General features: G+C 50.6%; 1 protein-coding gene across 1 annotated transcript; it reads left to right on the forward strand.

Moving 5' to 3' along the window:
* The first annotated feature begins 1,187 nt into the window (after positions 1-1,187).
* Positions 1,188-2,033, forward strand: LOC123765361 (uncharacterized). The gene has a single exon (XM_045753906.2). It carries the CDS (start codon positions 1,188-1,190, stop codon positions 2,031-2,033), a length of 846 nt encoding a protein of 281 aa, XP_045609862.1.
* The last annotated feature ends 24,511 nt before the right edge of the window (positions 2,034-26,544 follow it).

Consider the following 26,544-nt stretch of genomic DNA (forward strand, 5'->3'; position numbering starts at 1 on the left):
TATAGTGTTCGAATGTGTGTCCCTGTCTTTGTCCACACACTTTACACTTTACTTCATCTAGATCCCTATATATGCCGAACTGCCAGAGATACTTGTAGCCAAGTCTTATACGAGCTGTGACAACATCTGTTGGTCTACTTTGTTACTTGTCGCATACACATGTTTTACTTCACATATATCATTGTGATGAACAATGAACCTGCTAGTTCGAGTTTGCACTGTTCTACTTCAAATTCATCCAGGAGTTCTCGTCTATAATTGCCGTATAGGGGAGGCAATAGTTCTTATTAATTTATACAACTACCACTTTTCAGAATCTGTCACTAAGCTCAAAATAGGACCCGATATTTTAAATTAGCCAATTTATATCGCATTAACAAGTAATTAGTGCCAATTACCGGTGATTAAGCCAACAGCTCAGCGGTGATTGTGAGCGAGTGTATTGTGTAGAGTTAATTTACTGTTTCCTTATTCGGGATAACTATTCTTAAGTTTATATAACTAAATTTTCGGCATTGTTATCTCTGGTAAGGTGAGTTTTTAGCCAGCAAAGTTGAAATCTACAAGCGTTCCATGAGACTGTTTGCCCTTGTATGGGGCACAGCAACTCGGCCTCTCAACTAATGCGTCTAAATATGTACGCTATGGTCCACCCCTCTAATGTATGATAAGTAGAGGCTCGCATATATATATCTACGTTATCTATCAATCGGGAGGTTACGTTAGGTAGGTTGCTTCGGTTCGCATCTTTCTGGTTAGGTTAGGGCTTTGTGTTTTGTACGTTGATGCGAAATATAGAGAATGGGCTGTGTTGCTGCTGCCTTTAGCATAGTCATCCAAGGCAGGTTGGTGATGAGTTAAACGTTTTCCCCTGTAAGGGGTAACTGATGTAATGTATGATCTGTATGCGGATGGGTCGAAGTCTGCCGAGAGAAATGGCTTCGTTATTTTTCCTGATTGGTCCTTTATGCCCAGTTCATGATTTGTCACAGCGTGCAAAATACGAAGTGTTAATTAAGTTAATCAGAAATGTGCGAACCTTAGCCACCCACAGAACCTGGCCTTTCAATCGAAAGAAGATCATCTGCTGGGGGGACCTTCTGGTCAGGGAGCATCACTATATTACTGCATCTAGGATATCTACACGACCAGTGTCAGCTCACTGAAGCGAGAGCAAGACCGACGACATGGGTTGCTACTGCTGTAAGCCATCCTACTTCTGGAAAGATAACTCTTCTCTTCACGATCTTCAGCTTAAATTGCACGGCGATGCAACATGGGTTAAAAAGCATAAGAAGAACCTTAAAGTTCGGGATCTTGGAAGTGGAGGCCATGGAAAGACCCAGCTATGGCACCTTCCTGGTCTGGACGCACCCGTTGTTCTCAAGGTTATCTTAAATACTGAGACCGGGACCAAAGATATGCTGCGAGAAGTGGATATCATGAGACTTCTTGACGGTGCTGGAGGAGCCCCGTATGTCCTCTGCACGTACCCTGAGGACAGGTGTTATTTCATGACGTACGTCGGCGCAGAGAATCTCCGGGATTTAATTTATAAGCAGTTAAATGGATTAATACGTCTGGAGGATTTATTTTGGCTTCGAGTGATTGAGGACGTAATTGTCAAACTCAACGAGATTCACCAAAAGGGCGTCATACATGGAGATTTTAAGTCAAATAACATCATTATAGATCGTAGCGACCCAGGAAAGCCACGGGCAGCCATTATAGACTTCGGTATATCAGTTTTACAAGGACAAGTCGTAACTAAACGACAGGAGCCACAACAAGTGGAAAAATTGTTGACTAAAAGTCCTTGGTACGCCTACGAGGCGGCGATGGGGTCGCCGGTCACCTGCAGCGCTGATGTGGTAGGATTGTCATATATGATCTACCAGGTTGTTAAGGCCATGGTGTGTAAGCCTTATGAGCTTCAGGATTGTGTCCAATTAGGTATGAGTCGCAATGAGTCAGAAAGACCAACTTTGCACGAGTTCTTGCGCAATACCCGGAGCGCTATCCAGTTTTATTGAGATGTCAGTTAGTGTAGAATGAATTAGGGTGAGTCACAGTGGATAGGGATAATTCCTCATCCCTACCCACCAAAAAAAAAATGTGTGTGTGTGTGTGTTTACTAACATAAGCATGAGCAGAAGGATAGCAGTCATCCATCAATGACTCACGTCCTCTCATCAAACCCTCAGTCGTATGACTGTCCAACCATCACTTACGGTGGACGGTAGAGCATAATGCACCTCGGCGTTCAATCCCCGACCGTCCACAAGTGGTTGGGCACTAGTACTTTCCCCCCACTCCGTCCCATCCCAAATCCTTATCCTGATCCCTTCCAAGTGCTACATAATTATAATAGCTTGGGCTTTGTCCTGATAGTTCCCTTCTCTTCTTGACAATGTTCCTAGGGAAGGAGGGGAAGGGTAGGGAAGGTGGTGAGGGGTAGGGAAGGTGGGGAAGGGTAGGGAAAGTGGTGAAGGGTAGGGAAGGTGGTGAAGGGTAGGGAAGGTGGCGAAGGGCAAGGAAGGTGGTGAAGGGGACGGAAGGTGGTGAAGGGTAAAGAAGGTGGTGAAGGGTAGGGAAGATGGTGAAGAGTAGGGAAGATGGTGAAGGGAAGGGGAAGGAAAGTGGTGAAGGGTAGGGAAAATGGTGAAGGATAGGGAAGATGGTGAAGGGGTAGGGAAGGTGGTGAAGGGTAGGGAAGGTGGTGAAGGGTAGTGAAGGGTACGGAAGGAAGGTGATGAAAGGTACGGAAGGTGGTGAAGGGTTGGGAAGATGGTGAAGGGTATGGTAGGTGGTGAAGGGTAGGAAAAGTGGTGGTGAAGGGTAGGGAAGGGGGTGAAGGGTGTGGAAGGTGATGAAGGATAGGGAAGATGGTGAAAGGTAGGGAAGGTGGTGGCGAAGGGTAGGGAAGGTGGTGAAGGTTAGGGAAGGTGATGAAGGGTAGGGAAGGTGATGAAGGGCAAGGAAGGTGATGAAGCGTAGGGAGGGTGGTGAAGGGTAGGGAAGGTGGTGAAGAAGGGTAGGGAAGGTGGTGCTGAAGGGTAGGGAAGGTGGTGGTGAAGGGTTGGAAAGGTGGTGAAGGGTAAGGAAGGTGATGAAGGGTAGGGAAGGAGGGGTAAGGGAAGGGAAGGTGGTGAAGGGTACAAAAGGTCGTGAAGGGTAGGGAAGATGGTGAAAGGTAGGGAAAATGGTGGTGAGGGTTAGGAAGTTGGTGAAGAGTAGGAAAGGTGATGAAGGGTAGAGAAGGTGGTAAAGGGTAGGGAAGATTGTGAAAGGTAGGGAAGGTGGCGGTGAATGGTAGGGAAGGTGATGAAGGGTAGGGAAGGTGATGAAGGGTAGGGAAGGTGATGAAGGGGAGGGAAGGTGGTGAAGGGTATGGAAGGTGGTGAAGGGTGGTGAAGGTGGTGAAGGGTATGGAAGATGGAGAAAGGAAGGGAAGGTAGTGGTGAAGTGTAGGGAAGGTGGTGGTGAAGGCTGGGGAAAGTGGTGAAGAGTAGGGAAGGTAATGCATGGTAGGGAAGGTGGGGAATGGAAGGACAGGTGGTGAAGGGTAGGCATGGTGAAACGTAGGGAAGATGGTGAAAGGTAGGGAAGGTGGTGAAGGGTAGGGAAGGTGGTGAAGTGTAGGGAAGATGGTGGAAGGTAGGGAAGGTGGTGGTGAAGGGTAGGGAAGGTGGTGAATGGTAGTGAAGGTGATGAAGAGCAGGGAATGTGGTGAAGGGTAGGGAAGGTGGTGAAGGGTAGGGAAGGTGATTGTGAAGGGTAGGGAAGGTGGTGCTGATGGGTAGGGAAGGTGATGAAGGGTAGGGAAGGTTGTGGTGAAGGGTGGGGAAGGTAGTGAAGGGTAGGGAAGGTGATGAAGAGTAGGGAAGGTGGTGAAGGGTAGGGAAGATGGAGAATGGTAGGGACAGTTGTGAAACGTAAAGATGGTTAAAGGTAGGGAAGGTGGTGAATGGTAGGGAATGTCGTGAAGGTTAGGGAAGATGGTGAAATGTAGGGAAGGTGGTGGTGAAGGGTAGGGAAGTTGGTGAAGAGTAGGGAAGGTCATGAAGGGTAGAGAAGGTGGTAAAGGGTAGGGAAGATTGGGAAAGGTAGGGAAGGTGGCGGTGAATGGTAGGGAAGATTGGGAAAGGTAGCGAAGGTGGCGGTGAATGGTAGGGAAGTTGGCGAAGGGTAGGGAGGGTGGCGGTGAAGGGTAGGGAAGGTGGTGAAGGGTAGGGAAGGTGATGAAGGGTAGGGAAGGTGATGAAGGGTAGGGAAGGTGGTGAAGGGTAGGAAAGGTGAGGAAGGGTATGGAAGGTGGTGGTGAATGTTAGGAAAGGTGGTGAAGTGTAGGGAAGGTGGTGGTGAAGGGTAGGGAAGGTGGTGCTGAAAGGTAGGGAAGGTGGTGCTGAAGGGTTGGTAAGGTGGTGAGGGGTAGGGTAGGTGGTTAAATGTAGGGAAAGTTGTGAAGGGTAGGAAAAATGGTGAAGGTGTAAGGAAGGAGGATTGGGTAGGGAAGGTGGTGAAGGGTAGGGAAGGTGGTGAAGGGTAGGGAATGTGGTGAATGATAGGGAAGGTGGTGAAGGGTAGGGAAGGTGATGAAGGGTAGTGAAGGTGATGAAGGCTAGGGAAAGTGGTGGTGAAGGGTAGGAAACGTGGTGAAGGATAGGGAAGGTGGTGAAGGGTAGGGAAGGTGGTGGTGAAAGGTAGGGGAGGTGGTGCTGAAGGGTAGGGAAGGTGGTAGTGAAGGGGTGGAAAGGTGGTGAAGGGTAGGGAAGGTGGTGAAGGGTAGGGAAGGTGGTGAAGGGTTGGGAAGGTGGTGAAGGGTAGGGAAGGCGGTGAAGGGTAGGGAACATGGTGAAAGGTAGGGAAAGTGGTGGTGAAGGGTAGGGAAGGTGGTGAAGGTTTGGGAAGGTGATGACGGGTAGGGAAGGTGGTGAAGGATAGGGAAGGTGGTGAAGGGTAGGGAAGGTGATGAGAGGTAGGGAAGGTTCTGAAGGGTAGTGAAGGTGACGATGGGTTGGGAAGATGGTAAAAGGTAGGGAAGGTGGTGGTGAAGGGTAGGGAAGGTGATGAAGGGTAGGGAAGGTGACGAAGGATAGGCAAGGTAATGAAGGGTAGGGAAGGTGGTGAAGGGTAAGGAAGGTGGTGGGGAAGGGTAGGGAAGGTGGTGCTGAAGGGTAGGGAATGTGGTGGTGAAGGGTTGGAAAGGTGGTGAAGGGTAGGGAAGGTGATGAAGGGTAGAAAAGGTGGTGAAGGGAAGGGAAGGTGGTGAAGGGTAGGAATAGAGGTGAAGGGTAGCGAAGATGGTGAAAGGTAGGGAAAGTGGTAGTGAAGGGAAGGGAAGTTGGTGAAGAGTAGGGAATGTGATGAAGGGTAGGGAAGGTGGTAAAGGGTAGGGAAAGTGGTAGTGAAGGGAAGGGAAGTTGGTGAAGAGTAGGGAAGGTGATGAAGGGTAGGGAAGGTGGTAAAGGGTAGGGAAGATTGTGAAAGGTAGGGAAGGTGGCAATGAAGGGTAGGGAAGGTGGTGAATGATTGGGAAGGTGATGGTGAAGGGTAGGGAAGGCGGTGAAGGGTATGAAAGGTGTTGAAGGGTAGGGAAGGTTTTGAAGGTTAGGGAAGGTGATGAAGGGTAGGGAAGGTGATGAAGGGTAGGGAAGGTGATGAAGGGTAGGGAAGGTGGTGAAGGGTAGGGAAGGTGGTAAGGAAGGGTAGGGAAGGTGGTGCTGAAGGGTAGGGAATGTGGTGGTGAAGGGTTGGAAAGGTGGTGAAGAGTAGGGAAGGTGATGAAGGGTAGAGAAGGTGGTGAAGGGAAGGGAAGGTGGTGAAGGGTAGGAAAGGTGGTGAAGGGTAGGGAAGATGGTGAAAGGTAGGGAAAGTGGTGATGAAGGGTAGGGAAGTTGGTGAAGAGTAGGGAAGGTGACGAAGGGTAGGGAAGGTGGTAAAGGGTAGGGAAGATTGTGAAAGGTAGGGAAGGTGGCGGTGAAGGGTAGGGAATATTGTGAAAGGTAGGGAAGGTGGCGGTGAAGGGTAGGAAAGGTGGTGAAGGATTGGGAAGGTGATGGTGAAAGGAAGAGAAGGTGGTGAAGGGTAGGGAAGGTGATGAAGGGTAGGGAAGGTGATGAAGGATAGGGAAGGTGGTGAAGGGTAAGGAAGGTGGTGAAGGGTAGTGAAGGTGGTGAATGGTAGTGAAGGTGGAGAAGGGTAGGAAAAATGGTGAAGGGGTAGGGAAGGTGGATTGGGTAGGGAAGGTGGTGAAGGGTAGGGAAGGTGGTGAAGGGTAGTGATGGTGGTGAAGGGTAAGGAAGGTGGTGGTGAACGGTAGGGAAAGGTGGTGCTTAAGGGTAGGGAAGATGGTGGTGAAGGGTAGGAAAGGTGGTGAAGGGTAGGGAAGGTGATGAAGGGTAGGGAAAGTGGTGAAGGGTAGGGAAGGTGATGAAGGGTAGGGAAAGTGGTGAAGGGTAGGGAAGGTGGTGAAGGGTAGGGAAGATGGTGAAAGGTTGGGAAAGTGGTAGTGAAAGGTAGGAAATGTGATGAAAGGTAGGGAAGGGGGTGAAGGGAAGGGAAGGTGGTGAAGGGTAGGGAAGATGGTGAAGGGTGGAGAAGGTAGTGAAGGGTAGGGAAGGTGATGATGGGTAGGGAAGGTGGTGGAGATTAGGGAAGTTGGTGAAGTTTAGGGAAGGTGGTGAAGTGTTGGGAAGGTGGTGGTGAAGGGTAGGGGAAGGTGGTGTTGAAGGGTAGCGAAGGTTGTGGTGAAGGGTAGGAAATGTGGTGAAGGGTAGGGAAGATGGTGAACGGTAGGGAAGATTGTGAAGGGTAGTGAAGATGGTGAAAGGTAGGGAAAGTGGTCGTTAAGGGTAGGAAAGGTAATGAAAGGTAGGGAAGGTGGTGAAGGGTAGGGAAGGTTGTGAAGGATAGGGACGGTAGTAAAGGGTAGGGAAGGTGGTGAAGGGTAGGGAAGGTGGTGAAGGGTAGGGAAGGTGGTGAAGAGTAGAGAAAGTGGTGAAGGATAGGGAAGGTGGTGAAGGGTAGGGAAGTTGGTGAAGGGTAGGGAAGATGGTGAAGAGTTGGGAAGATGGTGAAGGGGTAGGGAAGGTGGTGAAGGGTAGGGAAGGTCATGAAGGGTGGGGAAGGTGGTGAAGGATAGGGAAGATGGTGAAAGGTAGGGAAAGTGGTGGTGAAGGGTAGGGAAGGTGGTGAAGGTTAGGTAAGGTGATGAAGGGTAGGGAAGGTGATGAAGGGTAGGGAAGGTGATGAAGGGTAGGGAAGGTGGTGAATGTTAGAGAAGGTGGTGGGGAAGGGTAGGGAAGGTTGTGCTGAAGGGTAGGGAATGTGGTGGTGAAAGGTTGGAAAGGTGGTGAAGGGTAGGGAAGGTGATGAAGGGTAGAGAAGGTGGTGAAGGGAAGGGAAGGTGGTGAAGTGTAGGAAAGGTGGTGAAGGGTAGGGAAGATGGTGAAAGGTAGGGAAAGTGGTGGTGAAGGGTAGGGAAGTTGGTGAAGGATTGGGAAGGTGATGGTGAAGGGTAGGGAAGGTGGTGAAGGGTAGGGACGGTGATGAAGTGTAGGGAAGGTGGTGAAGGGTAGGGAAGGGGGTGAAGGGTAGGGAAGGTGATGAAGGATAGGGAAGGTCGTGAAGGGTAAGGAAGGTGGTGAAGGGTAGTGAAGGTGGTGAAAGGTAGTGAAGGTGGTGAAGGGTAGGAAAAATGGTGAAAGGGTAGGGAAAGTGGATAGGGTAGGGAAGGTGGTGAAGGGTAGGTAAGGTGGTGAAGTGTAGGGAAGGTGGTGAAGGGTAGGGAAGGTGGTGGTGAACGGTAGGGGTAGGTGGTGCTTAAGGGTAGGGAAGGTGGTGGTGAAGGATAGGAAAGGTGGTGAAGGGTAGGGAAGGTGATGAAAGGTAGGGAAAGTGGTGAAGGGTAGAGAAGGTGGTGAAGGGTAGGAAAGGCGATGAAGGGTAGGGAAGGTGATGAAGGATAGGGAAGGTGGTGAAGGGTAAGGAAGGTGGTGAAGGGTAGTGAAGGTGGTGAATGGTAGTGAAGGTGGTGAAGGGTAGGAAAAATGGTGATGGGGTAGGGAAGGTGGATTGGGTAGGGAAGGTGGTGAAGGGTAGGGAAGGTGGTGAAGGGTAGTGATGGTGGTGAAGGGTAAGGAAGGTGGTGGTGAACGGTAGGGAAAGGTGGGCTTAAGGGTAGGGAAGATGGTGGTGAAGGGTAGGAAAGGTGGTGAAGGGTAGGGAAGGTGATGAAGGGTAGTGAAAGTGGTGAAGGGTAGGGAAGGTGATGAAGGGTAGGGAAAGTGGTGAAGGGTAGGGAAGGTGGTGAAGGGTAGGGAAGATGGTGAAAGGTTGGGAAAGTGGTAGTGAAAGGTAGGAAATGTGATGAAAGGTAGGGAAGGGGGTGAAGGGAAGGGAAGGTGGTGAAGGGTAGGGAAGATGGTGAAGGGTGGAGAAGGTAGTGAAGGGTAGGGAAGGTGATGATTGGTAGGGAAGGTGGTGGAGATTAGGGAAGTTGGTTAAGTTTAGGGAAGGTGGTGAAGTGTAGGGAAGGTGGTGGTGAAGGGTAGGGGAAGGTGGTGTTGAAGGGTAGCGAAGGTTGTGGTTAAGGGTAGGAAATGTGGTGAAGGGTAGGGAAGATGGTGAACGGTAGGGAAGATTGTGAAGGGTAGTGAAGATGGTGAAAGGTAGGGAAAGTGGTCGTTAAGGGTAGGAAAGGTAATGAAAGGTAGGGAAGGTGTTGAAGGGTAGGGAAGGTGGTGAAGGATAGGGACGGTAGTAAAGGGTAGGGAAGGTGGTGAAGGGTAGGAAAGGTGGTGAAGGGTAGGGAAGGTGGTGAAGAATAGAGAAAGTGGTGAAGGATAGGGAAGGTGGTGAAGGGTAGGGAAGTTGGTGAAGGGTAGGGAAGATGGTGAAGAGTTGGGAAGATGGTGAAGGGGTAGGGAAGGTGGTGAAGGGTAGGGAAGGTCATGAAGGGTGGGGAAGGTGGTGAAGGATAGGGAAGATGGTGAAAGGTAGGGAAAGTGGTGGTGAAGGGTAGGGAAGGTGGTGAAGGTTAGGGAAGGTGATGAAGGGTAGGGAAGGTGATGAAGGGTAGGGAAGGTGATGAAGGGTAGGGAAGGTGGTGAATGTTAGAGAAGGTGGTGGGGAAGGGTAGGGAAGGTTGTGCTGAAGGGTAGGGAATGTGGTGGTGAAAGGTTGGAAAGGTGGTGAAGGGTAGGGAAGGTGATGAAGGGTAGAGAAGGTGGTGAAGGGAAGGGAAGGTGGTGAAGTGTAGGAAAGGTGGTGAAGGGTAGGGAAGTTGGTGAAAGGTAGGGAAAGTGGTGGTGAAGGGTAGGGAAGTTGGTGAAGGATTGGGAAGGTGATGGTGAAGGGTATGGAAGGTGGTGAAGGGTAGGGACGGTAATGAAGTGTAGGAAAGGTGGTGAAGGGTAGGGAAGGGGGTGAAGGGTAGGGAAGGTGATGAAGGATAGGGAAGGTCGTGAAGGGTAAGGAAGGTGGTGAAGGGTAGTGAAGGTGGTGAAAGGTAGTGAAGGTGGTGAAGGGTAGGAAAAATGGTGAAAGGGTAGGGAAAGTGGATAGGGTAGGGAAGGTGGTGAAGGGTAGGTAAGGTGGTGAAGTGTAGGGAAGGTGGTGAAGGGTAGGGAAGGTGGTGGTGAACGGTAGGGGTAGGTGGTGCTTAAGGGTAGGGAAGGTGGTGGTGAAGGATAGGAAAGGTGGTGAAGGGTAGGGAAGGTGATGAAAGGTAGGGAAAGTGATGAAGGGTAGAGAAGGTGGTGAAGGGTAGGAAAGATGATGAAAGGTTGGGATAGTGGTAGTGAAAGGTAGGAAAAGTGATGAAGGGTAGGGAAGGGGGTGAAGGGAAGGGAAGGTGGTGAAGGGTAGGGGAAGGTGGTGTTGAAGGGTAGCGAAGGTTGTGGTGAAGGGTAGGAAATGTGGTGAAGGGTAGTGAAGGTGGTGAACGGTAGGGATGGTTGTGAATGGTACGGAAGATAATGAAAGGTAGGGAAAGTGGTCGTGAAGGGTAGGAAATGAGATGAAAGGTGGGGAAGGTGGTGAAGGGTAGGGAAGGTGGTGAAGGGTAGGGAAGGTGGTGAAGGATAGGGAAGGTGGTGAAGGATAGGGAAGGTGGTAAAGGGTAAGGAAGGTGGTGAAGGGTAGGGAAGGTGGTGTAGGGTAGGGAAGGTGGTGAAGAGTAGAGAAAGTGGTGAAGGGTAGGGAAGGTGGTGAAGGGTAGGGAAGGTGATGAAGGGTAGGGAAAATGATGAAGGGTATGGAAGGAAGTGAAGGGTGGGGAAGGTGGTCAAGGGTAAGGATGCTGGTGAAGGGTAGGGAACGTGGTGAAGGGTAGTGAAGTTGGAGAAGGGTAGGGAAGGTGATGAAGGTTAGTGAAGGTAGTGAAGGGTACGGAAGGTGGTGTTGAAGGGTAGGGGAAGGTGGTGGTGAAGGGTAGGGAAGGTGGTGTTGAAGGGTAGGGAAGGTGGTGGTGAAGGGATGGAAAGGTGGTTAAGGGTACGGAAGGTGATGAAGGGTATGGAAGGTGGTGAAGGGTAGGGAAGGTGGTGAAGGGTAGAGAAGGTGGTGAAGGGTAGGGAAGATTGTGAAAGGTAGTGAAAATGGTGGTGAAGGGTGGGGAAGGTGAAGAAAGGTAAGGAAGGTGGTGAAGGGAAAGGAAGGTGGTGAAAGATAGGGAATGTGGTGAAGGGTAGGGAAGGTGGTGATGGGTAGGGAAGATTGTGAAGGGTAGGGAAGATTGTGAAGGGTTGGGAAGGTGATGACGGGTAGTGTTATGATCTCAGCCTGCAGGAGAAACGAGTCTCCCTTCTTGAGAGTTATTCAGCAAGCCTGACCTAACTAGAAGGTCTAGCAAATATTGAGGTGATAACCCATATGGAAAAATGGCTGGTTGGATATGTAAAACAATTTAAGATTATGGGCAGTAAGTAAGGAAATAGATAAATGACTGGCTAGGAGATGTGGACACTTTGCTGGAGGCGTGAGGCTCGCTTCCGGAGGACCTTGACCTCACTTGAGTGCCAGACATCGCAGGGGGAAGCCGCGCTTCGTTGAGCTCCCGTCAGAAGGGAACCCCTAGTGATATATCTCTAAGAAAAGAGAAGTGTGCAGACGTGCCAGCTGTGGAATCGAGCTGGGGACGTGTGGTCTCAAGTCGTGGACGATAATTAGTGAATATTAAGCCGCCCGGAGGCATTATTGTGGGCCGTGGGAGCGCCCTGACCAGACGCCGTCAGAGGGAAAGCGCCCTCGACCAATTAATCTGTGGTAAGCACGATAAACGCCAGTTCATAGTGATTGTTTGTAGTTGGTCGTGTGCCCAGCGACAGTAGCGATGTTTATTTATAGGTTAGACATGTTTTAATAAGGCAGAAGGCCTGAGATAGGAGAGTGAAGAGGGAGGAGCACGGAGCGACGTCCGTCCTCTCTGAGCTCTGGCGGACGACTGAGGGAGCCTGGCTCCGGATGGAGGAAGACCCTCCCAGCGAGTGAGGACGCCGCCGCCAGGCGAGGTGGAGTATGGACCCGCCCAAAACGGGGGAGTCCACTCTCACTGTATGTAGAGAACAGATAGAGGTTTGAGGCAAGCATATTGTGTGGTTATTTTTGTTTATGTGTTAATGGGGAACATTTTATTGGAACGTCGATGGGTTGCAGGTTTGTCTTTTGGGGAAGAAGTTGCTGAGAACTTCGAAGCCAGCAGATGAAGTAGCTGATGAGACTCCAAGGTAGTGGAGCAGAGGACCTCGAGCTGTGAGGAGAAGCAGCAGTGAAGAGGAGTGTCCCGTGCTTCTGTAGAGGTGGTGTAGCAGCCAAGAGAGCTGTGGAAGAACCTAACAGAAGGGTGAAGCACCGTAGTTGCACAAGGAAACTTCATGATAGCAGCCTGGAGGAGCTGCAGAGGATCCTGGTAGTGAAGCCTGGAAGAACCTAAAGAAATAGGGTAGTGAACTTCCAGAGGTGGAAGGGGAAGTTCTGGTGGATTACTAGTAGGGAGTTGATAGTGTTTGGTTGTCATTAGTGTGCAAGACGCAGTGAGAGGTGAGTGACTGTTGGCATTCTTATGTCGAGTTTTTTATACTGAAGTATCAATGAACATTTATACTGGTATATGTTATTGCATTCAAATGCTGATTTTCTATATATATGTTATCTTGCTGATGGTGCAACAGTGTACGTAGGCTTGGTCAATTTGAGGAGGTTGATAGTATCAGGTGGTGAACCAGTGGAGCAGGATACCACTTGATAAGCTGATAATAGAGTTCTGATGGTGTTGGAGTGCAACCTGATTGTGATATTATAGAGTATAGGATTCATTATTATTATATGTGTGTATGTATCGTGTATGTGCTTTGTTCAGTAAATGTGTCACAATTTGCTGGTGTTTGCCCTTGTCCTAGTGAGGCTTCCCAGGAGGTAGTAAAGAAGGAGAGAGAGAGAGAAAGAATCAAGAACCACTGCTGTGGACAGGGTAGGAGGTAATACTAGTAAGTCATAGGGGATTGAGGAGATCATATCTCATAAGGAGAGAGTGGGGAGTCACAGCGGCTCGAGTGGGTGTGTGCACGTGACAACGAGGCTAAGTGTTGGAGCCGCATCCCCTAAACGTGTGACGTTGAGCCCCTCTCCAAGAGCCAGAAGCGCCAAGGGTGATCTCCTAGTATAAGCACTCTGCCGAGTTGTGGGTTGGGTTGTCCGTAGAGGAGGATCAACGACGACTACACCAACCAACCCACAGTCTATAATAAATTGGGGGCCTGTGTCCGGGAGAGTGAACTGACACACCCACACCCTGTCCAAGAGTGGATTTGTACACCCTTGCTGAAATAAACTGTGTGACCGCAGGTGTATATTCTCTCTCTTGGGAAGACTCACAGGACAAAGATGGATAAGGTGCAAACGTTTGTGGAGTCAGGCAAGCCTGAGGACTTGGAAGGTTGCACGAGGGATCAATTGAAACAAATAGCAGAAAAATGTGGCATCAGGTTGAAAGCATCTAAAGTAGCTGGGATGAAGGATGAGATCCTGAGGCAGTTAAGAGCCAAAAGTGAAGCGGCAGAGCAAGGAGCCCAAAAAGGAGCTGAAAGTGGAAAGGAGGATGATGGGCAGGATGACGTGAGATCCCAGGGATCAAGTAGGAGCAGCAGGAGTAGCCGCAGTAGCAGGAGTAGCCGAAATAGGAGCTTGGAGAGATTCCAGTTAGAGCTCCAGATGCAGCAACAACGAGAGGACAAGGAGAGACAGTTCCAGCTGGAAAAGATGAAATTGGAACTCCAGATGAAAAATGAAGCCGAGAAAACCAAACTGGAAGTAGAAAAAGAGAAAACCAGAATAAGAGAACTGGAGTTGGAACAAGAGAAAGAAAAAGAGAAAGCAAGACTAGAGGTCGAAAAAGAAAAAGCCCAGGTCGAAAAAGAAAAAGAGAGAACAAAACAAATGCAGATAGAAGCGAATAGAACCTTGGCTGAACAAAGGATTGAACATGGGTTGCCAGAGAGCACCACCCAGGTATCACACCCACCAGATGTTAGGGTTAGGGAGAAGGACATTCCCTTGTTTGTTCCCGAAGAGGCAGAGAGCTTCTTCGAGCATTTTGAGAAAGTAGCCAGCATCAAGGAGTGGCCACAGGAGGAATGGGCCCAGCTGGTCCAGTTAAGATTGACCGGTGCAGCCAGGGAGGCATACACCCAATTGTCACTGGAAGAGTGCCAGGATTATGCCACGGTAAAGAGCAGCATATTACGCTCGTTTCAGTTAACCCCAGAAGCTTATAGAAAGCGTTTCAGAGAGATGATGAAGGTTGGAGCGTGTACTTTTGCTGAGACAGCAAGAGATCTGGAAAGACGATTCCAGAAGTGGATTGAGGCTGCTGGAGTTGGATCTTACGCTGACCTGAAGCAACTGATGGTCATGGAGAAGTTCTTGGAGATGATGCATCCTGAAACAAAGTTCAAGATCCAAGAAGCAGGAATAAAGGAGGTGAAGGATGCCGCAGATAGGGCGGATATGATTACTGAAGCGTACAAGAGCTTAAGGGAGAACAGAGTGAGAAGCGAGGCGAGATGCAGCAATAGCAGATCCAATGGAGTCTGGGGAGGAAGAAATTATGAAAGACCCAGAAGAGTTTGGGGTGAGAAAAATTTTGATAAATGGGCAGATAAAAGTAAGTACCCAAAAACTCAGAAGAGTAGGTCGCGCACTTCGTCTGAAAGTGAAGATGGAGGAGCAAAACGAGAAACTGATCGGTATCCAGGAAATCAAGAATCCAGTAAAGCTCCACAGAGTACGAGTAGTACGTCTGGCCCGAGGAAGTCCAATACGAGTGGGCAGAGTCAGAGCTACTCTGGTACATATAGAAGAGACTTTTCCCAGATGAGATGTTACAATTGTAACGGATTGGGTCACGTGATGCGAGATTGTCGGCAGGGCAAGAGAGTTGTGACCCTGGCCATGTGTGACCCCCGAGGTAAATATACTAATGTGTTCCGAGACAAACCACAGAAGATGAACTTAGTGAACGAGAGGTATAGACCGTTCATGAGCAAAGGTTGGATCAGTGTAGGAGGCCAACCTGAGGTAGAAGTTGGTATCTTAAGAGATACCGGAGCTAATCAGAGCTTGATTGCGAGAAGCCTGATTGGGAATGATCGACGGTTAGCTGGCAGGAGTAAGATGAGGGTATATGGGTTATTGTCGGAGAGTGACATGCCCGTTTGTACTGTCCAGCTAAGGTCGGAATATGTGTCGGCAGAGGTGATGTTGGGAGTGTGCCCCGACATACCTATTCCAGGAGTCCAAGTGATCTTGGGGAATGACTTGTGCGGGACAAAGGTGTTGCCAAGAGTCATAGCGGAGACTGTGCCAGAGGAGTGCCCAGAAGGCCACTGCACGGGTGGGACACCTGAGAGTGTGAACCTGACTGACATCCGAGGAGATGAGTCAGGAGACCGCCAAGCCATTGAGTACCCTGTCTCGGTAGTGATGAAGACAGAAGTGGCCGACAAGGAAGACGCTGGAGGAGATGAGACAGTGTCAATTAAACCGGTAGAAGATATTGATGTAGATATAGCATGGCTGTTTGATGAAGGTCCAGCCCAGAAAAATGAAGTCTCGGTGAGGTCAAAAGTGAAGATGGCCCAGCCGAAGAAGAATACTGTGAAGAGAGTTGACCTGAGTAGAGCCCAGACTGCTGAAATTAAGGGTCGGAAGGTGAACGCAACTGTGCTGAGTAGGAATGAGGAAGGATGTGGACATACTGAGGACGGGAGTAGAGCGTCAAGTGGTCCACGAGCACAGAGGCATATGGATAGTGGAGTTAAGTTGTTTGAGATGTCAGGAGTTGACATGTTCCACAGAAAACGTGAAGAAAAGATAGTGAAGAAGAGTAATAACCGAGAAAATGAAAGGAGAAGAGACAGTATGTGTGGAGAGGTGCTTACGAGCACTCTGGGAGAGGCAAAGCGACATGTATGGTCGAGTGCTATTGGTTGTAGTATGGTGCCCGAAGAAACTTTTAGGGAACGAAGAAGAGTTGAAGGAGAAGAAATGGAGGGGTATAGAGGTGAGAAGTGTGGGAAGAGGATGATGATGCAAGCATGGAGGAATAGAAGAAAGCCGAGGACTCGATGGGAGTCGAACAGGATAAGGTCTTGGATAAATGAGGAGACGAAAAGGAGAATCGTCGGTGAAGACGAGGGAGTGAAGTATGACGACAGGAGGCGAAAGTATAATGGCAGTAGATGGAAGTATGAAGACGACAGAGGAGGTACAGACAGTAGATGTCTGACTCTGGACGAGAAGAGAAGAAGACGAGGAAACGGAGGGTGGAGACAATAAGTAGAGTGGAACGATGGAGTGCAGGCGTCCAAGGAGGACAGCCTAGCCAAGAGGTGCCAGAGAAGTCAAATCGTTTATGAGAAGATCATGGTTCTGGAGAGAGGTGAGCCAGATGTTGCAAGGAGCAACGAACTAATTGTAGACTCCTAAGAGAGTATATCGGGTGAAGAACGAGACAGTGTGGTGGCGGATGTATTATCCCGAGCTTTGCCACTGGAATAACTCTCAAAAATAAGGGGAGGGGAGTGTTATGATCTCAGCCTGCAGGAGAAACGAGTCTCCCTTCTTGAGAGTTATTCAGCAAGCCTGACCTAACTAGAAGGTCTAGCAAATATTGAGGTGATAACCCATATGGAAAAATGGCTGGTTGGATATGTAAAACAATTTAAGATTATGGGCAGTAAGTAAGGAAATAGATAAATGACTGGCTAGGAGATGTGGACACTTTGCTGGAGGCGTGAGGCTCGCTTCCGGAGGACCTTGACCTCACTTGAGTGCCAGACATCGCAGGGGGAAGCCGCGCTTCGTTGAGCTCCCGTCAGAAGGGAACCCCTAGTGATATATCTCTAAGAAAAGAGAAGTGTGCAGACGTGCCAGCTGTGGAATCGAGCTGGGGACGTGTGGTCTCAAGTCGTGGACGATAATTAGTGAATATTAAGCCGCCCGGAGGCATTATTGTGGGCCGTGGGAGCGCCCTGACCAGACGCCGTCAGAGGGAAAGCGCCCTCGACCAATTAATCTGTGGTAAGCACGATAAACGCCAGTTCATAGTGATTGTTTGTAGTTGGTCGTGTGCCCAGCGACAGTAGCGATGTTTATTTATAGGTTAGACATGTTTTAATAAGGCAGAAGGCCTGAGATAGGAGAGTGAAGAGGGAGGAGCACGGAGCGACGTCCGTCCTCTCTGAGCTCTGGCGGACGACTGAGGGAGCCTGGCTCCGGATGGAGGAAGACCCTCCCAGCGAGTGAGGACGCCGCCGCCAGGCGAGGTGGAGTATGGACCCGCCCAAAACGGGGGAGTCCACTCTCACTGTATGTAGAGAACAGATAGAGGTTTGAGGCAAGCATATTGTGTGGTTATTTTTGTTTATGTGTTAATGGGGAACATTTTATTGGAACGTCGATGGGTTGCAGGTTTGTCTTTTGGGGAAGAAGTTGCTGAGAACTTCGAAGCCAGCAGATGAAGTAGCTGATGAGACTCCAAGGTAGTGGAGCAGAGGACCTCGAGCTGTGAGGAGAAGCAGCAGTGAAGAGGAGTGTCCCGTGCTTCTGTAGAGGTGGTGTAGCAGCCAAGAGAGCTGTGGAAGAACCTAACAGAAGGGTGAAGCACCGTAGTTGCACAAGGAAACTTCATGATAGCAGCCTGGAGGAGCTGCAGAGGATCCTGGTAGTGAAGCCTGGAAGAACCTAAAGAAATAGGGTAGTGAACTTCCAGAGGTGGAAGGGGAAGTTCTGGTGGATTACTAGTAGGGAGTTGATAGTGTTTGGTTGTCATTAGTGTGCAAGACGCAGTGAGAGGTGAGTGACTGTTGGCATTCTTATGTCGAGTTTTTTATACTGAAGTATCAATGAACATTTATACTGGTATATGTTATTGCATTCAAATGCTGATTTTCTATATATATGTTATCTTGCTGATGGTGCAACAGTGTACGTAGGCTTGGTCAATTTGAGGAGGTTGATAGTATCAGGTGGTGAACCAGTGGAGCAGGATACCACTTGATAAGCTGATAATAGAGTTCTGATGGTGTTGGAGTGCAACCTGATTGTGATATTATAGAGTATAGGATTCATTATTATTATATGTGTGTATGTATCGTGTATGTGCTTTGTTCAGTAAATGTGTCACAATTTGCTGGTGTTTGCCCTTGTCCTAGTGAGGCTTCCCAGGAGGTAGTAAAGAAGGAGAGAGAGAGAGAAAGAATCAAGAACCACTGCTGTGGACAGGGTAGGAGGTAATACTAGTAAGTCATAGGGGATTGAGGAGATCATATCTCATAAGGAGAGAGTGGGGAGTCACAGCGGCTCGAGTGGGTGTGTGCACGTGACAACGAGGCTAAGTGTTGGAGCCGCATCCCCTAAACGTGTGACGTTGAGCCCCTCTCCAAGAGCCAGAAGCGCCAAGGGTGATCTCCTAGTATAAGCACTCTGCCGAGTTGTGGGTTGGGTTGTCCGTAGAGGAGGATCAACGACGACTACACCAACCAACCCACAGTCTATAATAGTAGGGAAGGTGGTGAAGGGTCGGGAAGGTGGTGAAGGGTAGGTAAGATTGTTAAGGGTTGGGAAGGTGATGACGGGTAGGGAAGGTGGTGAAGGGTAGGGAAGATTGTGAAGGGTTGGGAAGGTGATGAAGGGTAGGGAAGGTGGTGATGGGTAAGGAAGGTGGTGAAGGGTAGGGAAGGTGGTGAAGGGTAGGGAAGGTGGGGAAAAGTAGTGAAGGTGGTGAAGGGTAGGAAAAATGGTGAAGAGGTAGGGAAGGTGGATAGAGTAGGGAAGGTGGTGATGGGTAGAGAAAGTGGTGAAGGGAAGGGAAGATGGTGAAGGGGTAGGGAAGGTGGTGAAGAGTAAGAAAGGTGGTGAAGGGTAGGGAAGTGGTTGAATGGTAGGGAAGGTTGTGAAGGGTAGGGAAGATGGTGAAAGGTAGGGAAAGTGGTGAAGGGTAGGGAAGGTGGTGAAGGATAGTATAGATGGTAAAGGGTAGGGAAGGTGGTGAAGGGTAGGGAAGGTGGTGAAGGGGAGGGATGGTGGTGAAGAGTAGAGAAAGTGGTGAAGGGTAGGGAAATTAGTGAAGGGTAGGGAAGGTGGTGAATGGTAGGGAAGATGGTGAAGAGTTGGGAAGATGGTGAAGGGGTAGGGAAGGTGGTGAAGGGTAGGGAAGGTGATGAAGGGTGGGGAAGGTGGTGAAGGATAGGGAATGTTGTGACGGGTAGGGAAGGTGATGAAGGGTAGGGAAGGTAATGAAGGGTATGGAAGGTGGTGAAAGGTGGGGAAGGTGGTGAAGAATAGGGAAGGTGGTAAAGGGTAGGGAAGGTGGTGAAGGGGTAGGGAAGGTGGTGAAGGGTAGGGAAGGTGGTGAAGGGTAGGGATAGTGGTGAAGAGTAGAGAAAGTGGTGAAGGGTAGGAAAGGTGATGAAGGGTAGGGAAAGTAATGAAGGGTATGGAAGGTGGTGAAGGTTGGGGAAGGTGGTCAAGGGTAAGGATGGTGGTGAAGGGAAGGGAACGTGGTGAAGAGTAGTGAAGTTGGAGAAGGGTAGGGAAGGTGGAGAAGGGTAGGGAAGGTAGTGGTGAAGGGAAGGAAAGGTGGTTAAGGGTAGGGAAGGTGATGAAGGGTATGGAAGGTGGTGAAGGGTAGGGAAGGTGGTGAAGGGTAGAGAATGTAGTGAAGGGTAGGGAAGATGGTGAAAGGTAGTGTAAATGGTTGTGAAGGGTAGGGAAGGTGAAGAAAGGTAGGGAATGTGGTGAAGGGAAGGGAAGGTGGTGAAGGATAGGGAAGGTGGTGAAGGGTAGGGAAGGTGGTGATGGGTAGGGAAGGTGGTGAGGGGCAGGGAAGGTGGTGAAGAGCAGGGAAGATGCTGAAGGTAAGAGAAGATATTGAAGGGGTAGGGAAGGTTGTGAAGGATAGGGAAGGTGGTGAAGGGTAGGGAAGATTGAGAAGGGTTGGGAAAGTGATGACGGGAAAGGAAGGTGGTGAAGGGTAGGGAAGGTGGATGGAGTAGGGAAGGTGGTGATGGGTAGAGAAAGTGGTGAAGGGAAGGGAAGATGGTGAAGGGGTAGGGAAGGTGGTGAAGAGAAAGAAAGGTTGTGAAGGGTAGGGAAGGTGGTGAAGGGTAGGGAAGGTGGTGAAGGGTAGGAAAAATAGTGAAGGGGTAAGGAAGGTGGATTGGGTAGGGAAGGTGGTGAAGAGTAGGGAAAGTGGTGAAGGGTAGGGAAGATGGTGAATGGGTAGGGAAGTTGGTGAATAGTAAGGAAGGTGGTGTAGGGTAGGGAAAGTGGTGAAGGGTAGGGAAGGTGGTGAAGGGTAGGGAAGGTGGTGTAGGGTAGGGAAGGTGGTGGTGAAGGGTAGGGATCGTGGTGAAGGATAGGGAAGGTGGTGAAGGATAAGGAAGGTGGTGAAGAGTAGGGAAGGTGGTGAAGAGTAGAGAAAGTGGTGAACGGTAGGGAAGGTGGTGAAGGATAGGGAAGGTGGTGAAGTGTAGGGAAGATGGTAAAGAGTTGGGAAGATGGTGAAGGGGTAGGGAAGGTGGTGAAGGGTAGGGAAGGTGATGAAGGGTAGGGAAGGTGGTGAAAGATAGGGAAGGTTGTGACGGGTAGGGAAGGTGATGAAGGGTAGGGAAGGTGATGAAGGGTATGGAAGGTGGTGAAGGGTAGGGAAGGTGGTCAAGCGTAAGGAAGGTGGTGAAGAGAAGGGAACGTGGTGAAGGGTTGTGAAGTTGGAGAAGGGTAGGGAAGGTGGTGAAGGGTAGGGAAGGTAGTGAAGGGTTGGGAAAATGGTGGTGAAGGGTAGGGGATGGTGGTGCTGAAGGGTAGGGAAGGTGGTAGTGAAGGGAAGGGAAGGGGGTGGTGAAGGGGAGGAAAGGTGGTAAAGGGTAGGGAAGGTGATGAACGGTAGGGAAGGTGGTGAAGGGTAGGGAAGGTGGTGAAATTTAGAGAAGGTGGTGAAGGGTAGGGAAGATGGTGAAAGTTAGTGAAAATGGTGGTGAAGAGTAGGGAAGTTAAAGAAGGGTAGGGAAGGTGTTGAAGAGCAGGGAAGGAGGTGAAAAGTAGGGAAGGTGGTGAAAGGAAGGGAAGGTGGTGAAGGGTAAGGAAGATGGTGAAGGGTAGGGAAGGCGGTGAAGGGTAGGAAAGAAGCTGAAGGGTTGAGAAGATATTGAAGGGGTAGGGAAGATGGTGAAGGGTAGGGAAGGTGGTGAAGGGTAAGGAAGATGGTGAAAGGTAGGGAAAGTGGTGGTAAAGGGTAGGGAAGGTGGTGAAGGGTTGGGAAGGTGATGAAAGGTAGGGAAAGTGGTGGTGAAGGGAAGGGAAGGTGGTGGTGAAGGGTAGGGAAGATGGTGCTGAAGGGTAGGGAAGGTGGTGGTAAAGAGTAGGAAAGGGGGTGAAGGGTAGGGAAGGTGATGAAGGGTAGGGAAGGTAGTGAAGGGTAGGGAAGGTGGTGAAGGGTAGGAAAGGTGATGAAGGGTAGGGAAGGTGATGAAGGGTAGGGAATGTGATGAAGGGGAGGGAAGGTGGTGAAGGGTATGGAAGGTGTTGAAGGGTAGGGAAGGTGGTGAAGGGTATGGAAGATGGAGAAAGGTAGGGAAGGTGGTGGTGAAATGTAGGGAAGGTGGTGGTGAAGGCTGGGGAACGTGGTGAAGAGTAGGGAAGGTGATGAATGGTAGGGAAGGTGGTGAAGGGAAGGAAAGGTGGTGAAGGGTAGGGAAGGTGGTGAAACGTAGTGAAGATGGTGAAAGGTAGGGAAGGTGGTGGTAAAGGGTTGGAAAGGTGGTGAAGGGTAGAGAAGGTGATGAAGCGTAGGGAAGGTAGTGAAGGGTAGGGAAGGTGATGAAGGGTAGGGAAGGTGATGAAGGGTAGGGAAGGTGATGAAGGGTAGGGAAGGTGATGAAGGGGAGGGAAGGTGGTGAAGGGTATTGAAGGTGTTGAAGGGTAGGGAAGGTGGTGAAGGGTATGGAAGATGGAGAAAGGTAGGGAAGGTGGTGGTGAAGTGTAGGGTAGGTGGTGAAGGGAAGGAAAGGCGGTGAAGGGTTATCTTCGGGTTATCTTGAGATGATTTCGGGGCTTTTAGTGTCCCCGCGGTCCGGTCCTCGACCAGGCCTCCACCCCCAAGAAGCAGCCCGTGACAGCTGACTAACACCCAGGTACCTATTTTACTGCTAGGTAACAGGGGCATAGCGTGAAAGAAACTTTGCCAATTGTTTCTCGCCGGAGCCTGGGATCGATCCCAGGACCACAGGATCACAAGTCCAGCGTGCTGTCCGCGCGGCCGAATGGAAGGGTAGGGAAGGTGGTGAAACGTAGGGAAGACTGTGAAAGGTAGGGAAGGTGGTGAAGGGTAGGGAAGGTGGTGAAGTGTAGGGAAGATGGTGGAAGGTAGGGAAGGTGGTGAAGGGTAGGGAAGGTGGTGAAGGGTAGGGAAGGTGGTGGTGAAGGGTAGGGAAGGTGGTGCTGATGGGTAGGGAAGGTGATGAAGGGTAGGGAAGGTTGTGGTGAAGGGTGGGGAAGGTGGTGAAAGGTAGGGAAGGTGATGAAGAGTAGGGAAGGTGGTGAAGGGTAGGGAAGATGGAGAAGGGTAGGGAAGGTGGTGAAACGTGGGGAAGATGGTTACAGGTAGGGAAGGTGGTAAATGGTAGGGAATGTGGTGAAGGTTAGGGAAGATGGTGAAATGTAGGGAAGGTGGTGGTGAAGAGTAGGGAAGGTGATGAAGGGTAGGTAAGGTGGTAAAGGGTAGGGAAGATTGTGAAAGGTAGGGAAGGTGGCGGCGAATGGTAGGAAAGTTGGGGAAGGGTAGGGAGGGTGGCGGTGAAGGGTAGGGAAGGTGGTGAAGGATAGGGAAGGTGATGGTGAAGGGTAGGGAAGGTGGTGAAGGGTAGGGAAGGTGATGAAGGGTAGGGAAGGTGGTGAAGGGTAGGGAAGGTGGTGAAGGGTAGAGAAGGTGATGAAGGGTAGGGAAGGTGGTGAAGGGTAGAGAAGGTGGTGAAGGGAAGGGGAAGGTGATGAAGGGTAGGGAAGGTGGTGAACGGTAGGGTAGATTGTGAAAAGTAGAGAAGGCGGTGGTGAAGGGTAGGAAAGGTGAGGAAGGGTAGGGAACGTGGTGGTGAAGGTTAGGGAAGGTGGTGAAGGGAAGGGAAGGTGGTGGTGAAGGGTAGGGAAGGTGGTGCTGAAAGGTAGGGAAGGTGGTGCTGAAGGGTTGGTGGGGTGGTGAGGGGTAGGGTAGGTGGTGAAGGGTAGGGAAGGTGGTGAAGGGTAGGGAAGGTGGTGAAGGGTAGGGAAGATGGTGAAGGGGTAGGGAAGTTGGTGAAGAGTAAGGAAGGTGGTGTAGGGTAGGGAAGGTTATGAAGGGTAGGGAAGGTGGTGAAGGGTAGGGAAGGTGGTGAAGGGTAGGGAAGGTGGTGAAGGATAGGGATGGTGATGAAGAGTAGGGAAGGTGATGAAGGGTTGTGAAGGTGATGAAGGCTAGGGAAGGTGGTGGTGAAGGGTAGGAAACGTGGTGAAGGGGTGGAAAGGTGGTGAAAGGTAGGGAAGGTGGTGAAGGGTACAAAAGGTGGGGAAGGGTTGGGAAGGTGGTGAAGGGTTGGGTAGGCGGTGAAGGGTAGGGAAGATGGTGAAAGGTTGGAAAAGTGGTGGTGATGTGTAGGGAAGGTTGTGAAGGGTTTGGAAGGTGATGAAGGGTAGGGAAGGTGGTGACGGGTATAGAAGGTTGTGAAGGGTAGGGAAGGTGATGAGGGGTAGGGAAGGTGGTGAAGGGTAGGGGACGTGACGAAGGGTAGGGAACATGGTGAAAGGTAGGGAAGGTGGTGGTGAAGGGTAGGGAAGGTGGTGAAGGTTAGGGAAGGTGATGAAGGGTAGGGAAGGTGATGAAGGGTAGGGAAGGTGGTGGGGAAGGGTAGGGAATTTGGTGCTGAAGGGTAGAGAATGTGGTGGTGAATGGTTTCAAAGGTTGTGAAGGGTAGGGAAGGTGATGAAGGGTAGGGAAGGGGGTGACGGGTATAGAAGGTTGTGAAGGGTAGGGAAGGTGATGAGGGGTAGGGAAGGTGGTGAAGGGTAGGGGAGGTGACGAAGGGTAGGGAAAATGGTGAAAGGTAGGGAAGGTGGTGGTGAAGGGTAGGGAAGGTGGGGAAGGTTAGGGAAGGTGATGAAGGGTAGGGAAGGTGATGAAGGGTAGGGAAGGAGATGAAGGATAGGGAAGGTGGTGAAGGGTAGGGAAGGTGGTGGGGAAGGGTAGGGAAGGTGGTGCTGAAGGGTAGGGAATGTGGTGGTGAATGGTTGGAAAGGTGGTGAAGGGTAGATAAGGTGATGAAGGGAAGGGAAGGTGGTGAATGGTAGGAAAGGTGGTGAAGGGTAGGGAAGATTGTGAAAGGTAGGAAAAGTGGTGGTGAAGGGTAGGCAAGGTTGTGAAGGGTAGGGAAGGTGGGTGTGAAGTGTAGGGAAGGTGGTGTTGAAGGGTAGGGAAGGTGGTGGTGAAGGGTAGGGAAGGTGGTGCTGAAGGGTAGGGAAGGTGGTGGTAAAGGGTAGGAAAGGTGATGAAGGGTAGGGAAGGTGATGAAGGGTAGGGAAGGTAGTGAAGGGTAGGGAAGGTGGTGAAGGGTAGGGAAGGTGGTGAAATGGTAGGGAAGATGGTGAAAGGTAGGGAAGGTGGTGGTAAAGGGTAGGAAAGGTGGTGAAAGGTAGGGTAGGTGATGAAGGGTAGGTAAGGTGATGAAGGATAGGGAAGGTGGTGAAGTGTAGGGAAGGTGGTAAAGTGTAGGGAAGGTGGTGGTGAAGGGTAGGGAAGGTGGTGGTAAAGGGTAGGAAAGGTGGTGAAGGGTAGGGAAGGTGATGAAGGGTAGGAAAGGTGGTGGTGAAGGGTAGGGAAGCTGGTGAAGTGTTGGGAAGGTAATGAAGGGTAGGGAAGGTGGTGAAGGGTAGGGAAGATTGTGAAAGGTAGGGAAGGTGGCGGTGAATGGTAGGGAAGTTGGGGAAGGGTAGGGATGGTGGGGGTGAAGGGTAGGGAAGGTGGTGAAGGATAGGGAAGGTGGTGGTATTGGGTAGGGAAGGTGGTGAAAGGTAGGGAAGGTGATGAAGGGTAGGGAAGGTGGTGAAGGGTAGGGAAGGTGGTGGTGAAGGGTATGGAAGGTGGTGGTAAAGGGTAGGAAAGGTGGTGAAGGGTAGGGAAAGTGATGAAGGATAGGGAAGGTGATGAAGGATAGGGAAGGTGGTGAAGTGTAGGGAAGATGGTGGTGAAGGCTGGGGAAGGTGGTGAAGAGTAGGGAAGGTGATGAATGGTAGGAAAGGTGGTGAAGGGAAGGAAAGGTGGTGCAAGGTAGGGAAGGTAGTGAAGGGTTGGGAAGGTGGTGAAGGGTAGGGAAGGTGATGAAGAGTAGGGAAGGTGATGAAGGGTAGGAAAGGTGATGAAGGGGAGGGAAGGTGGTGAGGGGTATGGAAGGTGGTGGGGAAGGGTAGGGAAGGTGGTGCTGAAGGGTAGGGAATGTGGTGGTGAATGGTTGGAAAGGTGGTGAAGGGTAGGGAAGGTGATGAAGGGAAGGGAAGGTGGTGAATGGTAGGAAAGGTGGTGAAGGGTAGGGAAGATTGTGAAAGGTAGGAAAAGTGGTGGTGAAGGGTAGGCAAGGTGGTGAAGGGTAGGGAAGGTGGGTGTGAAGTGTAGGGAAGGTGGTGTTGAAGGGTAGGGAAGGTGGTGGTGAACGGTAGGGAAGGTGGTGGTGAAGGGTAGGGAAGGTGGTGGTAAAGGGTAGGAAAGGTGATGAAGGGTAGGGAAGGTGATGAAGGGTAGGGAAGGTAGTGAAGGGTTGGGAAGGTGGTGAAGGGTAGGGAAAGTGGTGAAATGGTAGGGAAGATGGTGAAAGGTAGGGAAGGTGGTGGTAAAGGGTAGGAAAGGTGGTGAAGGGTAGGGAAAGTGATGAATGGTAGGAAAGGTGGTGAAGGGAAGGAAAGGTGATGCAAGGTAGGGAAGGTAGTGAAGGGTAGGGAAGGTGGTGAAGGGTAGGGAAGGTGATGAAGAGTAGGAAAGGAGATGAAGGGTAGGGAAGGTGATGAAGGGGAGGGAAGGTGGTGAAGGGTATGGAAGGTGTTGAATTGTAGGGAAGATGGTGAAGGGTATGGAAGATGGAGAAAGGTAGGGAAGGTGGTGGTGAAGTGTAGGGAAGGTGGTGGTGAAGGCTGGGGAAGGTGGTGAAGAGTAGGGAATGTGATGAATGGTAGGGAAGGTGGTGAAGGGAAGGAAAGGTGGTGAAGGGTAGGGAAGGTGGTGAAGGGTAGTGAAGGTGGTGAAGGGTAGGGAAGGTGGTGAAGTGTAGGGAAGATGGTGAAGGGGTAGGGAAGTTGGTGAAGAGTAAGGAAGGTGGTGTAGGGTAGGGAAGGTTATGAAGGGTAGGGAAGGTGGTGAAGGTTAGGGAAGGTGGTGAAGGGTAGGGAAGGTGGTGAAGGATAGGGATGGTGGTGAAGAGTAGGGAAGGTGATGAAGGGTTGTGAAGGTGATGAAGGCTAGGGAAGGTGGTGGTGAAGGGTAGGAAACGTGGTGAAGGATAGGGAAGGTGGTGAAGGGTAGGGAAGGTGGTGGTGAACGGTAGGGGAAGGTGGTGCTGAAGGGTAGGGAAGGTGGTGGTAAAGGGGTGGAAAGGTGGTGAAGGGTAGGGAAGGTGGTGAAGGGTACAAAAGGTGGGGAAGGGTTGGGAAGGTGGTGAAGGGTAGGGAAGGCGGTGAAGGGTAGGGAAGATGGTGAAAGGTTGGAAAAGTGGTGGTGATGTGTAGGGAAGGTTGTGAAGGGTTGGGAAGGTGATGAAGGGTAGGGAAGGTGGTGACGGGTATAGAAGGTTGTGAAGGGTAGGGAAGGTGATGAGGGGTAGGGAAGGTGGTGAAGGGTAGGGGAGGTGACGAAGGGTAGGGAAGATGGTGAAAGGTAGGGAAGGTGGTGGTGAAGGGTAGGGAACGTGGTGAAGGTTAGGGAAGGTGATGAAGGGTAGGGAAGGTGATGAAGGGTAGGGAAGGTGATGAAGG

This window comes from Procambarus clarkii, chromosome 33 (genome assembly GCF_040958095.1).
Source record: "Procambarus clarkii isolate CNS0578487 chromosome 33, FALCON_Pclarkii_2.0, whole genome shotgun sequence".
Taxonomy (NCBI): Eukaryota; Metazoa; Arthropoda; class Malacostraca; order Decapoda; family Cambaridae; genus Procambarus; species Procambarus clarkii.